General features: G+C 43.4%; 2 protein-coding genes across 5 annotated transcripts in view; one reads left to right on the top strand and one right to left on the bottom strand.

Annotated features, from left to right (window-relative positions):
* The window catches only part of LOC115408343 (microphthalmia-associated transcription factor-like), a 31,368-nt gene extending 24,265 nt beyond the window's left edge, over nt 1–7,103 (top strand). For 2 of the 4 annotated variants that reach the window (XM_030119049.1, XM_030119048.1), the window contains exons 3-10: nt 233–451; nt 540–635; nt 1,176–1,293; nt 1,487–1,579; nt 1,709–1,762; nt 1,889–1,964; nt 3,920–4,067; nt 4,191–7,103. In XM_030119049.1, the coding sequence (XP_029974909.1) occupies nt 233–451; nt 540–635; nt 1,176–1,293; nt 1,487–1,579; nt 1,709–1,762; nt 1,889–1,964; nt 3,920–4,067; nt 4,191–4,586 (1,200 nt within the window). In that variant the 3' untranslated portion in view covers nt 4,587–7,103. Of the gene's footprint in view, nt 1–232; nt 452–539; nt 636–1,175; nt 1,294–1,486; nt 1,580–1,705; nt 1,763–1,888; nt 1,965–3,919; nt 4,068–4,190 lie in introns of all 4 variants that reach the window. The other 2 variants (XM_030119047.1, XM_030119046.1) reach the window with 1 other exon arrangement.
* An 889-nt stretch (nt 7,104–7,992) lies between these two features.
* LOC115408807 (2-epi-5-epi-valiolone synthase-like) lies at nt 7,993–13,863 on the bottom strand. Its single transcript, XM_030119733.1, has 6 exons — nt 13,791–13,863; nt 13,573–13,717; nt 11,078–11,708; nt 9,726–9,965; nt 9,058–9,310; nt 7,993–8,081 (listed from the first exon to the last, which is right to left on the bottom strand). Exons 1-6 carry the CDS (start codon nt 13,861–13,863, stop codon nt 7,993–7,995), a joined length of 1,431 nt encoding a protein of 476 aa, XP_029975593.1.
* Between the last annotated feature and the right edge of the window lie 969 nt (nt 13,864–14,832).

Genomic DNA, 14,832 nt, shown 5'->3' with positions numbered 1-14,832 from the left:
GGCAGGCAGGAGCTATATTTAGATTTAATATAATCTAATAAAAGAAAACTTTTGGTTCAATTTAAAATGAACTTCCACTTCGCAGTAAGATATTTTTCTGCAAGTGTGATGAAGATGCGTATTTGTATTCCCATCCCTTCAAGCAAGGAGCATTTCTGTTCAAAACCTCCTCCTTTCTGCATGTCTCTGTCATCTCAAACCTCCTCTTTCCTGCTCTGCCCTCCATCGAAAGGTCCAGACTCATCTGGAGAACCCCACGAAATACCACATCCAGCGCTCCCAGCAGCAGCAGGTGAAGCGGTACCTGGGAAAGCTCGGGTCTCAGGCGTTGAGCCTGCCCTGCCCCAACAACCAGTCCTCTGACCACGGGGGCATGCCGCCAGGGCCGGGCAACAGCGCCCCCAACAGCCCTATGGCCTTACTGACCCTCAACTCTAACTGCGAGAAAGAGGTGAGCGCCTCACTCACACTTGACTGTGTGCCCTTTACCCGCTCATGAATTTAAAAATAATTCAAAACTATTTGCGTTTCTGTTCCAGATGGATGATGTCATCGACGACATTATTAGTCTGGAGTCCAGTTACAGTGACGACATCCTCGGCCTGATGGATCCCGGACTTCAGATGGCGAACACGGTATGTGTCTGTGCACGTCCGTCCAGGCGCTTATGTCTTTTGAGACGTCACCCAATGACTGTGTTTTCATTTAGTGCGCGTTTCGCTGCAAAAACAGTCATTAGCCTTCATTAGTCCTCCTGAGCTGCAGTTATGTGAATCTCAGCTCCACAGTCAGGCAGATCAACTCCAGACAAACACTTCCCAGATACTCTGACGGTTTTCTGGAGGGAAATACTACCTGAGGTTTTAGCTGGAAGGGAGCCAAGAATTAATCCTGCAGTTAAACCACATTTGCAATTTTCACTCTTTTTTTTACACGGATTAAACAAAGAGAGATAAAATCTGTTGACCAGTGACCTTTAAAAGTGCTGGTAAGTGGATTTATTTTGTTTTTATCTTTTTTTTCTGGACAGATCCTCTCTAAAACTGTTCAATTTAAATTTAACCTTTTCTCACTGGGCGTAATAAGGCTGTTACATGTCGCCTCCCTGCTGATTAGCGTCCACGCAGGAGGGGTGTGATCCTCTCTCAGCAGCATCTTCTCCCGTGTGCCTTCAGATCCCCGTGCCCGCTAACCTCATGGACATGTACGGTAATCAGGGGATGTCCCAGCAAGGTCTGCCCATCAGCAACTCCTGCCCCGCCAACCTGCCCAACATCAAAAGGGAATACTCCGGTAAGTGCCGCGTCTGCTCCTCTCATCACACTTAATGTGGAAATTAATCATGTTTTGCGCAGTTTCCGCTCTCCAGGCCTTTGTGCAGACCACATTTTAACTTATGTAATTGCGGTCTCTGTGTGCCTTTTTTTTTCTTTTGTCCCATTTTGTTTTTATGTTTCTAATGATCAAAACCATTTTCATCACGTAGTCTCACAATCCCCGGCCATCATGCATATGCTGGATAAGTCTGGATCCTGTGGCAAATTTGACAACTATCAAAGGCCTGAAGGGTTCCCTGTGGGTACGTGGCATTGTTTAGCTTCAGCAAGTTCGAAAACAACTCTCTCTCTCTCTTTTTTATTTTGTTTGTTTTTAATCTCTGCACCATGCTGTTGATTAGGGTGAGTAACCAAAATGTGTGTTTCAGAAGCTGAAGTAAGAGCCCTGGCTAAAGAGAGGCAGAAAAAAGACAACCATAACTTGAGTGAGTTTCAGTTGCTTCATCATCCGGAGGAGAGAATAAATAATTGTGTTTAAATTCCCAGAGTTTGATTTGTGAGAGATTCTCCAAGATCGCTTATTCATTTCCTTTTCTGTTTTTGTTTTGCAGTTGAGAGAAGAAGACGGTTTAACATCAATGATCGAATTAAGGAGCTTGGCACTTTAATTCCAAAATCCAACGACCCGTAAGTGATTTATTCCGTCTTTGATTAGTAGAGAAGTGAAAAACATAAAGATGCTCCTGAAAGACATTTGCCTCTTAATGACTGTGAAAAGAAGACGGGATGAATCGAACTGCAGTTTCAGTTAATGAGGAGAAAGCCTGACGCTGCGTTTAGTCATCAATGCTCTAAACTCCCCAAATCTACATTAATATAAAGAATCCTTCTTTCATAATTGAAAGAATTAGATGAAAGCGTTGAGCTAAAGTCAGTGTTTTCTAAAGTTACAGTTTTTTGGGGTGAAATTCCCTCTTTGTCTCAGTATCTCTCCGTCAAGGCTGTTCAGGGAAGCGCTGTCTGAAGAGTGAGACTGAGGGAATGTTGTACCACACATCTGAAGGAGCTCCCTGTTGAATCCTCATTTTATCTTCTGCTGAACTTTAGAGTACATTCCTGCTGATTTTATCTTTCCCTTTCAGATGGCATGTGAGAATTATTTTTTCACGGCCCTTAAAAAAACAAAAAAATATAAAAACTGAATCCGTCTAATTATGAGATGTATCTAGGTTCAAGACAACAGTGAGCTGTAAAAAGGGGTTCATGCAAAAATTAAACCTAAAAAGCCAATTATCATATATAGACAGTTTAAAAAAACAGATTAAAGCTGTGACCTTTGACCTTGTTTGTAGTTCTTGATCCCTGCAGCCTCTTCTGTTGTGTCTATTCACCCATGGTTGTTTTGCTCAACTCCAGCTGGGCTGTACACACACACACACACACACACACACACACACACACACACACACACACACACACACACACACACACACACACACACACACACACACACAGTGCTTCCTTGTCTTGTGGCTACGTCGCAGTAACCTCCATATATCCTTTTCCTGCAGATTCTAAACTTAGCAGTAACAACAGCCTGACCCAAATAATCATAACCTAAAAACACGTCTACCCTCATAATGAAGTAGTGTGATGATTTTGCTTACAGGGACTTGTTTTTTTGTCCACATTGAAGACTTTCAGTGTGAGTATCTAAACCTGTTTCGGTCGTCGTAACAGTGGTAAAGTCAGGCCCCATCTTTTCACTGACTCACTGTATTCAACAACACCTTTAGCCTCGTTCTGAACATCACAGCTGAGTGTCAGTGTTTACCTTGTAGTCCCAAAACTTCATCCATCTCTTATCATTATCTCTTTTTAGACTTGGACACGTCACCAGTCCCTCATAGGGCAAACACTCGAGCAGAGTCACCAAACGCCGCTGCTAAATACTTGTAAAACTTTGTAGGACATACATCTGTCTTAATCTATATGCGCAGTTTTTGGGCCTCACAAAGACAGTAAAACAAGTGCACACATAATCACACTAAACATAAACATGAATATCAGAGAGAAACACACTCACCTGAGATAATTACAGCCCGTGTGAAAACAAACATGCATGTGCTTTTTGGCATCAAAAATGCTCCCCGATCCTGTATCCAGGAAAGCCCCCTGAATGTAAACACCACATCACTGTGGGAAAGTTTAGTAGCATTTCTCCTATTAAACCGAAAACAGATTAGTTTTCCCCTCACAAATCTTCCACTGCAACACTTTGTTTCTTCAGGGTCGTCTTCAGGACCAGCTTGTGGCCTTGGTTAATAATGCATAAATTCTCTTGAAGCATTTATTTCTGTAAAGAGCTGCCGTCCGTCTGTGACCCCCGCAGCAGCTCGCCTCATTATTATCTCCCATCCACTGTTATTAGGACTCCGTATGCATAAATCACCTTCACATCCAGCGGACGATGTCATGAAAGTAACTCAGATTCACTGATGTCTGCTCCATTTCTTTTCAAATTATTAAAAAAAAAAAAAAAAATCCTAACTTGACATTTCAGTGGGGTGCAGACGGAATAGCTTGTGACCTGAGGAAAACTTTGGGAATCTAAAAATACCATCTCCTCTGTGGCTGTTCAGAGACATGCGCTGGAACAAAGGCACCATCCTGAAGGCGTCGGTGGACTACATCCGGAAGCTGCAGCGGGAGCAGCAGAGGGCCAAAGAGCTGGAGAGCCGGCAGAAGAAGCTGGAGCACGCCAACAGACACCTGATGCTCAGAATACAGGTGAGGAGAGAGGAGAGAAACTGTATTAATCCATAACCAGGAACTCCTCTGGTTTATTAGCAAGATACGCTGTCTTAACTCTGTGTGTGTGTGTGTGTGTGTGTGTGTGTGTGTGGGCTGCAGGAGCTGGAGATGCAGGCCCGGGCTCACGGCCTGGCCATCGCCTCGTCGGCGCTCTGCTCGGCCGAGCTCGCCGCGCGGGCCATCAAGCAGGAGCCGGCCCTGGAGGACTGTCACCAGGACCTGTACACGCTCCACCCGCACCACCAACACCACCCGGCCTGCCCCGCCGAGCCACCCGGCGCGCTGGAGCTCAGCGACGGCCACCCCAACTACCCCGAGGGCCACTACGGCGTCCACGGCAAGCCGGGCTCCAAACTCAACGACATCCTCATGGAAGACACCCTGTCGCCGGTGAGGGGGGGCGACCCCCTGCTCTCGTCCGTCTCCCCGGACGCCTCCAAGGACAGCAGCCGCAAGAGCAGCGTCAGCATGGATGAGAACGAGCAGGGTTGTTAGCACCCCCTACTGGAGGACGCCTTACCTGCATCTTCATCCCTGAGCTGCTGGAGAGGCTTTTTTTTTTATTTTATTTTATTGTTGTTGTTGTTTTTATTTCCTCCTTCACCCCTCCACCTGCGTTTACATGTATTGAATCTTTTATATCCATGTGTTTATTTCTTATGTTTATGTCTTTTCAGGCTCTCAACCTTGATTTCAAGGACTGATTTTAAAGTGTTTGCTTTAATCAATACTCCAATGACAATGAGCTGCAAAAATAGATGTTTTTTTTTTTCTATTTAAAAAAAAAAAGATGCATTTATCTTTGGATAGAGGCTAGATTACGTTATTTTCTATTGATTCCAAAGAATCTAGGGAAATTATAAATCATGGTCAGAAGTGTAGATATTTTGTGGTGAGATGAACACTGCTTTTTAAATCACTAGCAATAATAGAAGACGAAGGAAACTCTATTTATTACGATAGTGCTTTACACTCTTTGTGTCTTAGATTGAACTTGAATGTGCCGATGCCTTATGAAGATGTGTCCACATCGTGGTTGTATTGCTATGCACGTGTTTTTTTGTTTTTTTTTTTTTGGCTGTTAGCTGAGTCCGCGTCAGTCTTCCAGTTGAAATTTCTCGCTTGACAAACACGAATCATTTGTAGATTTGATCTTATTTATGTATCTATGTAAACACAACTTTTGAGTACACATTCCCCTCCAAATTAATTTATACCAAGCTGTTCAAAGTAGCCCCGAAATGGTAAGAAAAAAAAAAGCACATTTAATAATCTCAAAGATTATGTGTCTCCTTCAAGATAATTAAAATGAAAAAAAGTCATCATTATGATTTTACAAAAAGAAAAAAAAAAAGTCTGTTTGGGTTGTTAAAACAAACATCCTGCAGTGTGTAAGAGATTTATTACCAAAACATTCCTCACTGCCAAAAACCAGTCAATAACTTAAGCAGAAAATCAATGCAACTTATCTCAATATTTATTTTTTAAAAGTTTCTTTTCATAAATAAAAAAGTGTGAAGTATATAAATATATAAACCGATAAACATTAGTTATTTCTTTGATTTAAGAAACTCGAATGAGTTCATTTATATTTACTGAAAGTAGAAACACAGAACTGGTGAAAATGCAGTTTTTAGCACAAACAGTATTCTGGTGAATGTCTCCAGTTTTTTTGACTGTCCATCAATTTTCTAAATTATTCTTTTTTTTTTATAAATACATCATATATCTATATATATGTAGAAAGGAAAAAAAAACACTTCAGTGACATTTCACATTCAGGATGTTGCTTTTTTTTTTCTCATTATGTGGACGTTTGTATTGCCAAGGAGAATAAGGAGACTGCTTTGGGATTTTGTATGAACTGCATGACATTGTCAAAACACTGGAATGACCTCTGTAAATTGAAATGTGTTTATTTTGCCTTTTTTTTTTTTTAAATCTAAACATAAACTAACTATTGTATGTGGCCTGTCAGCTGTATACAGGGTAGTATGTGAGACTGTAGATGGCGTGTGCTCGTTGTACATTTCTGCGGTTTGCGGCGCGTCACGTTGAGTTCAGTGACTCCCCGCTCTGGTTACCGCCGCCGCTCGGCCGAACTATGCAAGTGGTTGAAGTTGTGCCTGTAGAGCAGCGTCGCGATCGGTTCGAGACGGCGCCGGAGTAGCCATCTTTTTCATTCAAAGTGCCTTACAGTGGTTTGTGTTGACCTGGTGACGTGCGAGGACGTTGATGCGTGTTTGGTGCTTCGTAGGTCAGCTGTGGTGTGGAGGTTTCTCAGAGACGCAGTGGGGCAGCGTGGGAAGCCCGGAGTGTTCAGTAATAAATGAGGCATTATGAAAAGAAAGCTAACGTGAACAGTCCTCTCAAAGGCAACATCTCTGTGAAATAAAAGTTTGGAATTAATATAAAGTATTTCCGGCTGCTCCCTTTTTCACCAAAGATCATCCCACTTTTTGGTTCAGGCTGAAGAAAATCTGGCTGAGATAAAGTTTTACACATTTATTAAGCCCAGAGGATAGATCCTAGTAATAAAAGTTTGCAGTGTGCAGACGTGACGAGAATACAGCATATTGCCACGGGTCGGACGTTAATGGATTTCTTTGAGCCATTCCTTGAATCTTTCTCAGGCCCCGTCATCAGAACCAAGTTCCTCTGTGTCCGATAAGAACTGATTTTATCTTCCCAAACACAACGCCAGTGATGTTTTATCAACCCTGAGTTATCTTGTGATAATCACCACATGTTTGGATGGTTTTGTACACAGTTTTTTTTTTTTGGTAGATAACAAAATCTAATTCAGTATTTTAAAATGATTCATTTAGCATTGAACACTCTGGAGCTCCACGCGGTGCACCTCTGCATTTCTTTTGTCTTTAATGATCTGAAAACAAGTGTTTCCAAAGTTGCGCCGAGTATTTAGAAACCTTCTCAGACTAGTATGAATGTAGTTCACAACTTTAAACTGCCAAAATGTATGCCAAAATTTAAAAAAGACAAAAAAAGAAGCCGTATGTTGATATGAAGATATAAATAGAGATGTTGAAACCGTTTTAGCCGATGCACCTTTATTAGCGGTGCCTCTCCTCTCGTAGTTATGAGCAATATGTAGAGCACAGTGGCAATCAGACTAGAAGAATCCAGATACACGTTCATGGTGAGTGTTTGTTTTTATATGTCGGAAAAACAGAACAGAAAATTAAAAAAAAAATAAACTAGAAACATAGCTCGAGTTTGACTTTATCGTAGCGTTTTCCAGAGTTTCTGAGGAGAAGGCCTGGAATTCGCCGGACGGTGGACCTTGTGGTGTTTTGGTGTCATTGATGAAGCTTCACAGCTTTGGTGGATTTGGACTGAGCCTTAACAGAGCAGCACTCAGATCTTCGAGTGAACCCAGAACATTTATTTAACATAAATATCAAACAACCCTGAAATGTGACTGTCGATCAGATATTTGATGAAGAAAACTCCTCCGAAGGCTGTAAGTGACCGTGGCACATTCTGGGCGAACCACTAACGAAGAACCTTTCGGAGCTCGTCTGCTCATTCTCACTCCCGCGGTTCAAACAGACTCTGCTGATGTTGCGACTGTTCTTATTGTTACACTTTATAGGAGATGAATGTAGCAATAGTTACTGTACCCACTGGTTTCAGATTAGTGAACTTAAACTCATTGGTACTCAATGTGGAAGCTATCTTGTGAGAAATATTAAAAGTTTTATTTGAAAGCTGTTGGAATTTGTGTTTTTTTTTTTTTTCTTCTTAATGAAATGTCTTTTTAACTACATTGTAATGTTTCGATCTCCACTGTGCAGCTTAATACATTATCATCTCTTATAAATAGCTGAGTTGCACGATACTGATCCCACAAACAAGTTCCATACATGGTCGATTGTTTTCATTTGTTCCCTGCAGATGAAAGCTCATCAGTCCAGTTCTGGAACGCCTGCGTGAGAATATCATCCTCAATCATGTCGTGGAAGATTTCTGTGAAATAGAAACACAATCAGCATATTCTCGTGTAACAAAGACCCTTGTTATTTGTGGGTGAGACAGTTTTCTGCACATCTCTCAGCAATATGCAGCCGATTCCAGTGATTCACAGCTCAAGGACTTGAAACCTCGAGAGGGGAAATTCTCACACGGTGTGTGTGTGTGAGAGAGAGAGAGAGAGAGATGAGATTTTATTATTATTAAAGGTATGAATTTGGAATCTTTAAGTTGGAGTCAGCATGTTTCTCAAAAGACAGAGGGTAGATAACGTCTCCACCTCTGGATGAAAGTGACATTTTAGTCGTCCGCGAGAACTGAGCTGAATCTGCTGCGTTCTCCGAACTTCTGAGGCCGAAGAACTCAGTGAGTGAACACAGTGCAGGAGCTTTGTGTCACACAAGAGATCCAAAAGATCGGAAGCTGTTTTCACCCGATCGCCCAGCAACACTGGCACATTTCTATCGTGTTTACTCTTTTATTGGTGGATTCAAAATTAGAAATGCTACTTTGGGGGTGACATTAGGTAAACCTGTGTTTGAAAAGTCTTTTCTTTATACGCTTTTTATCCTGAGATACACTATATTTGTAATCATATTTTGTCTTTTGTATTAATGTATCTTACTGTTAGTTACCGTATTTAAGGGCTGCATAAATAAAGTTGGACTGGATTTGTGCTGATGAGAACAGAACAATAAAAAAAAAACTCCCCCAGTTAACAGATTTTTTCCCACCCCTCCCTCCCGTAAGACTCACGTTCCCACAGCTGTTGTGACACATTCACAACATTTAGCAGGTAGTTATTTATGATGTTTACCTGGTGAGTTTGTCCTGGTTAAGACACAATACAGACAAAACATTTGCACATTTAATTGCTGTGAATCAATCCCAGTTTCAGTGTGTGAGGCTGTGATTTGCTCAGCGAGGCCAGAAGACGGTTGACAAACAGGTCGGGTGGTTCCTCGCTCCCTACCTGCTCGCCCCAGTCCCGTGGGGAGGGGCATCCTGACGGAGCCGGCCGAGTGCCTCAGGCGCTCCCCGAGGGCCCTGCGCACGAGGGCCAGCGTGCACGCCTCGTGCCACACGGGCAGCCGCAGGCCCAGCATGCACTGCACGATGCGGCCCTTCTCCTCCGCCGTCAGGAGCCCCTTCTGCTGGGCCACGTAGACCATGAGGCACATGTCGATGTTCACCGCCTCCCCGTGAAGCAGCGCCGGCAAAACCCTCTGGGCAAACAGAACACAGACAGGATTATATACAATAACTGGAATTAAGAAAATATACATGCTCACGTAACTGTGATTCTTTTTTTGCATGCAATTTTAGTCGCATTATCACTATTGATATTATTACTCATACTTTGAGTAGCTTTTTCAGTTGAGTACTTTGAACTTTTGCTTGAGTATTTTACTGATCTTGAACAATTTAAATACTGTAACTGTCATTGAGTAGAACTCAAACAGTAAACTAAACAACACAGTTGAGGAGCTGCAGAGCTGCTGTCTCTCTTTGCTGTTTTAGCATTAGTCAAAGTTGCCTTGACCATTACTATTTCACTGAACTCCTGTTTGCTCGAGGAGAGCCTCATCAGGTTAATGTCACTTTAAAGCAAGTTGAAGATTATTGCTGAAACTCGTCGACCATCTCCAGCTCGGGGCTGATGAGGTGCCCGAAGTCCACCAGCCGGTCCAGATCGTCCTCCCACAGGTTGGGGGCCAGCTCCTCCAGCATGGTCTCGATCGCCATGCGGACGGACGCTGCGGCGCCGTCTTCGCGTTCAGACGTGTCGGCGGTCTCATCTGACTGCAGCTTGGATTGCAGCAGCTTCCCGCCTTCGGACTCCAGCAGCTCGAAGAGACCGCGATGCTTCATCAGAGCCATCTGAAGGGGAAACCAGCAGGAAGACCGTGGACATTTGAACGGTGGAGACAGATTAGCGCTGCAGGTGACGATCAACACAACACATGCAATGCATGCATGGAGTAGGCCGATGCGTGAGAGGATTTTAGGATTTCCATTGAGCAGAGGCTTGGTACTGCCCAATGCCGGTTGCGGCTTTAATTTCTAATGATTTTATAAATGGTAGAATTTTGAGTGTGAGTCAAGTATTTTGTATATGTTAAAGCGTCATGGTTCATGTTTTGTCCAGTGTGATTGTGGTGTTTCTGTCTCTGGTTTCAGGCTCTACAGTTCCGCTCCTCGTGTCTGATTGCTGCTTCCTCACCTGTTCCTGATTGAGTTTTTGCTGTCACCTGGTGCTCTGGGTTCATAAGGGGCTACGTGTGTGTGTGTGTGTGTGTGTGTGTGTGTGTGTGTGTGTGTGTGTGTGTGTGTGTGTGTGTGTGTGTGTGTGTTCTGTTTGTCAGATCATCTTGTCTCCATGCCTGTGATGTGAACTCTTTAAGTGTTGAATGATTTGAGTGGAAGTGAGCTGTTTTTGGGAATTTTATCAAGAAGTGAGGCTTCTGGTGGAGATCGATGCTCTTTTCACACAAACTCTTGATTCTCTTCAGCGTTCGGAGTTCACACAAAGTGCCACATCAATATGAATCACCACTCCGGGGGTCAACATCGCTCCGCAGGCCCTCGGGGAATATCTGTGCTGTTGACAGCTTCGCAAAAGAAAGATGTATTTATTCTTACTTCCTGGTGGCTGTTTTGGGGGAAACTCCAGAAACCCATAAAAAAAAAAAAAAAAAAAAGTTTCACAGGTTTCTGTTTTGTTGTGAAGTTGATAAGAGCTCATGAACACAAATATTTCAGGATGCATTGCATGAGTTTGAGCACCAGCAAAACAATCATCGTTAAACAGAAACTTTCCTGTTGAGAGCAGGGCATGATTCACGAGCAAATCAATAACTCGGCGTGGTTATGACAGGTTCACCTGATACCATGCAGCTCTAATGCTGTGCTGATTTGCACAGCGTTGTTTTTCATGCCAAGCCACTGCACAAACCTGCACTCTTCACCAGAAGCCATGCAGTGGCGAGCACCTTCAGCATCTCCGCCATCCCGTTGGAGATCTGTCGCGGTGGGACGGTTTGGAAGAAGGAGCGATCTAGAAACGTCGCCACGGGCGGGACGTAGCTCCCCAGCTTGTTTTTCCCTCCGGCGAAGTTGACCCCGGTCTTCGCCCCCACGCTGGCGTCGACGTACGCCAGCAGGGTGGTGGGCACCCGGATGTACGGCGTCCTGCGGCGGTACAGGGACGCTGCCAGGCCCACCACGTCCAGACACACCCCGCCCCCAATGGCGATGATGGGCTCAGAGCGCCGGTCAAGCCCAAACTGGTGAACCTCCTCCAAGATTTTGGTGACCAGCCCCAGACTCTTGTTCTCCTCCGTGGTGGGCAGAGGGAGGAGCTTGTAAACGACTCCTCTGCTTTCAAAGTAGTGAGTCACCTGGGCGCCGTACAGCCGGAACACGGTCTCGTCCATGACGACCAAACGCTTCACGTCTGCTGAGCGACTCATGACGCTCTTAAGGTCTTCGTCTGCTACGTGACCCCAGAGCAGAGTGTCGTTTCTGGGATCCAGCAGGTTTCTGCACTGAATGACCCGGTATGTGAACACGACGGGGCTGACCACCGTCCAGGAGACTCCATGCTCGGAGTGAGCCTCAAAGCTGAAGGGAGTTCACAAACACAAGGAGAACACAGCTTCACAGCGAGCTACGACGCAACGGCTGGGCTTAAAGTATGAAACACATGACGTAAATGTGTTTCGGACGGATTCTGTCACAGGTTAGACGTGAGACTGTTGACTGTCAAGTCAGGTTCTCGCACCATGCAGCAGTTTTTAGTTAAATTAAAAGTTTTCACAGCAACGCTGAAGGATCCAGGAGGCACGGCGTCTGGATCCTGATGCGAGTCGAGGTTTTGATCTGTGATAATGTGGCAAGTTTCTGTGTGTGCAATGTGTGCACTCGCAGCTCCTCCATGTCATTTTCACCTTCTGAAAATACAGGAAAGTTCTCTGTGTAGCTCAAAGAAATTATGAGCGTATTTGTTGAATTCTGCTTTAATTAAAAAAAAGGATTCGTTTCCTAACTATGTGAATAATACAATAGCTTTTCAGTATTTACTGTCAGAAAAAAAAGGCTTCAACAGAATATCTTGACTAAAATTTCCCATATTTGTGTCCTCTGATCATACAGAGGAAACCTGCCAGAAATCCATAAGATCAGCAAACTCCCAGTCATAATTTTGTGGGTTTGTTGTTTTGTTTTTGATATTTTCCTTCCAGCTCTGTTAACTTTCAACGCTTCACTGACTACAGGTGGCAGTAAAGTTCAAAGAAATGCAGCAACACTGCAGCAAAACCTGTGAAAATATAACTATGAGCTCATGGATGCACAGAGAGCTGGAGTCCGACTGTCTGAGTTGCTTTGCAGATGTTACAATGTGTGGAACATGGCTTCAAATGTAACTTTTCCCAGTTTATATAATAAGCCAAGCTGAGGAATGTGCCGTTATGTTACATCAATAAAAATGAGGATTTATTAGATTGTAGCGATTTTAGATGAAAAGCTATTGATTACTGCATCTGAACCTGAACATTTTCATCCCGCGAGGAAAGCAAAGAGATATAAACTGACATTTTTAAACACCACATTTAAACTGCACCGCTGAGAAAATCAATATGATAAAGACGCTGCAATATCTGTACTTGACTGCTTTACAATGTATCTGCCAAATTCTCTTGCTCTATAACAAAATCTGGCCTTTATCCTTTAATTGTGGAAGTGAACTTTTCAAACTTGTTCTCTTTTTTCCTCAAATAAATAACTGTCAGTGTAAACAGGATAGAATAGCTGTGCTGAACACAGAGAGGTGCTGCTGTGAAGACTTCCTCCCAGTCTCTGCATTGGTACTCATCCGTCTGTAGCCAAACTTTAACATGGATCCAGTGAGATATTTAACCAACTTATGGAATTAATGATGCTGGAGTTTTTGTGGTTTTGGTCGAATTAATGTCTTTTATACTGTGTGTGTGTGTATATATATATATATATATATGTATATATATATATATATATATATATATATATATATATATATATATATATATATATATATATATATATATATAAATGTTTGATAAGGGCATGCGGACGTCATGCAGTCCTGCAGTGTGTTGAAGAGTGAGTGGTCCTCACTGGGTTAAAGCGTGGAAACTGCTGAACATGATTCACACAAGTGACAGCAGCCTGAAATAGAAAGGCATGCCCCTCCGTCTGACCACGCGGCTCACTAATGTCCGCGAGAGCACAGCACTGCATGCAGTGAGCAGAGGCTTTGATCACAGAGTTTAAACTCACACATGCAGAAATGTATTCAAAATCACTGTCACTGCTGAAAGTGGGACTCTTTTTGTGAAGAATATTTAATTTGTCACATGATGAAAACTGCAATGATCAAAGCTAGAGAATGGATGTGTTTGTTTTATTGATGTAACTCCTAATAAAGTTCCCTGGACCTGGTACTCACATTTTAGCCTCTGACAGTGTGGCCCCTGCCAGCTGGCCCGGCTCCGCCTGTCGAGTCCATGTTCCCTTCACTTGGACCAGATTGAACTGGGTTTGCTGAGAACAGCTGGACTTGTCATTTGAATTCATGCTGTCAGAGTCCCGGTCTGCCAAAGGCCCCCAGCCGTCACTCCGTCATGCCCTGCGGCGTGACGTAGGAGGAAGTGGTCATGGCTCCACCTGCACCATGTCTGCTGCAAGGTGGCGACACCACAGAACAGCTGGTGTCGCTGATTCGAGTGTGGATTTGCATGTTCTCCCTGAGCTTGAGAGAGTTTTCCTCCGGCTCCCGTCTCCTTCTCCTCGCTCTGTGATGGACTGATAACTGCTCCAGGATCAGCCGGCACAGGATTCAGCTTCACATCACATCAGTCCAGATGAAGAACCACGAGGACGGATGTCAGAGTCAGTTTGTTCGAGGGGCCGCATGAAGCTCAGCTTGAATTTCAGTTGGGCCGGAATGAGGAAAATAGGAGAAAAACAACTTATAGAGTACAAGTTTAAATGATAATTACATAATAACTAAACTTTTACTTTTTACTGATATCTCAACTTGATTCTCATTATATGTGTTATGTTTACTGATTTCCCTAAAACTGTGATTTTCAATGAATAAATTCAAAACCATAGTTAACATTATTGAAAAAAAATTAATGTCTTTCTTATCTTCTAAACAGGAGTTTAGTGAAATAGTAACAAACGGGAAAACAGCTTGATTCCAATAGATCTGCTACCAAACTGACTGAAACTTTAACCATTAATCATAATGGCTTCACTGATCTCTTCACGTTTATCAGAAGTTCCACTGCTTTATATTTTCTCCAAACCAGCTCAAAACTCAGGACTGATGACTGAACAAGTCCTCTCGTGTCCCGCCAGGCTCGGCAGCACGTCGGTAATTGTACCTTTCTGGCCGTGACGTGTCAGTTTGAGGCCGAAAACGCCAAAGGGAGCTGAAGTGCTGCACAGACGTCTTCTGCTGGAAATGACAGTCAGACTGGATCCAGGACGGAATGTAAATTGCCTCGGATGAAATTACACCCTTGGAAATGTTTTTTTGTAGCACATCTAAACACAAATCAATGTTGTCAATAATTAACACAGTAGTTACGAGCTCTTTTTTTAATTTTTTTTTTCTATTTAATTACATCAACTGTTGTTTAGAGTGAAACAAAACCCTCCCATGTCAGGCAGGTATGAGTCAGGAGAGGCCGGACCCAGC

This window comes from Salarias fasciatus, chromosome 20 (genome assembly GCF_902148845.1).
Source record: "Salarias fasciatus chromosome 20, fSalaFa1.1, whole genome shotgun sequence".
Taxonomy (NCBI): domain Eukaryota; kingdom Metazoa; phylum Chordata; class Actinopteri; order Blenniiformes; family Blenniidae; genus Salarias; species Salarias fasciatus.
Note: the sequence above shows the minus strand (reverse complement) of the source record. Positions and strands in the feature narration are given on the sequence as shown.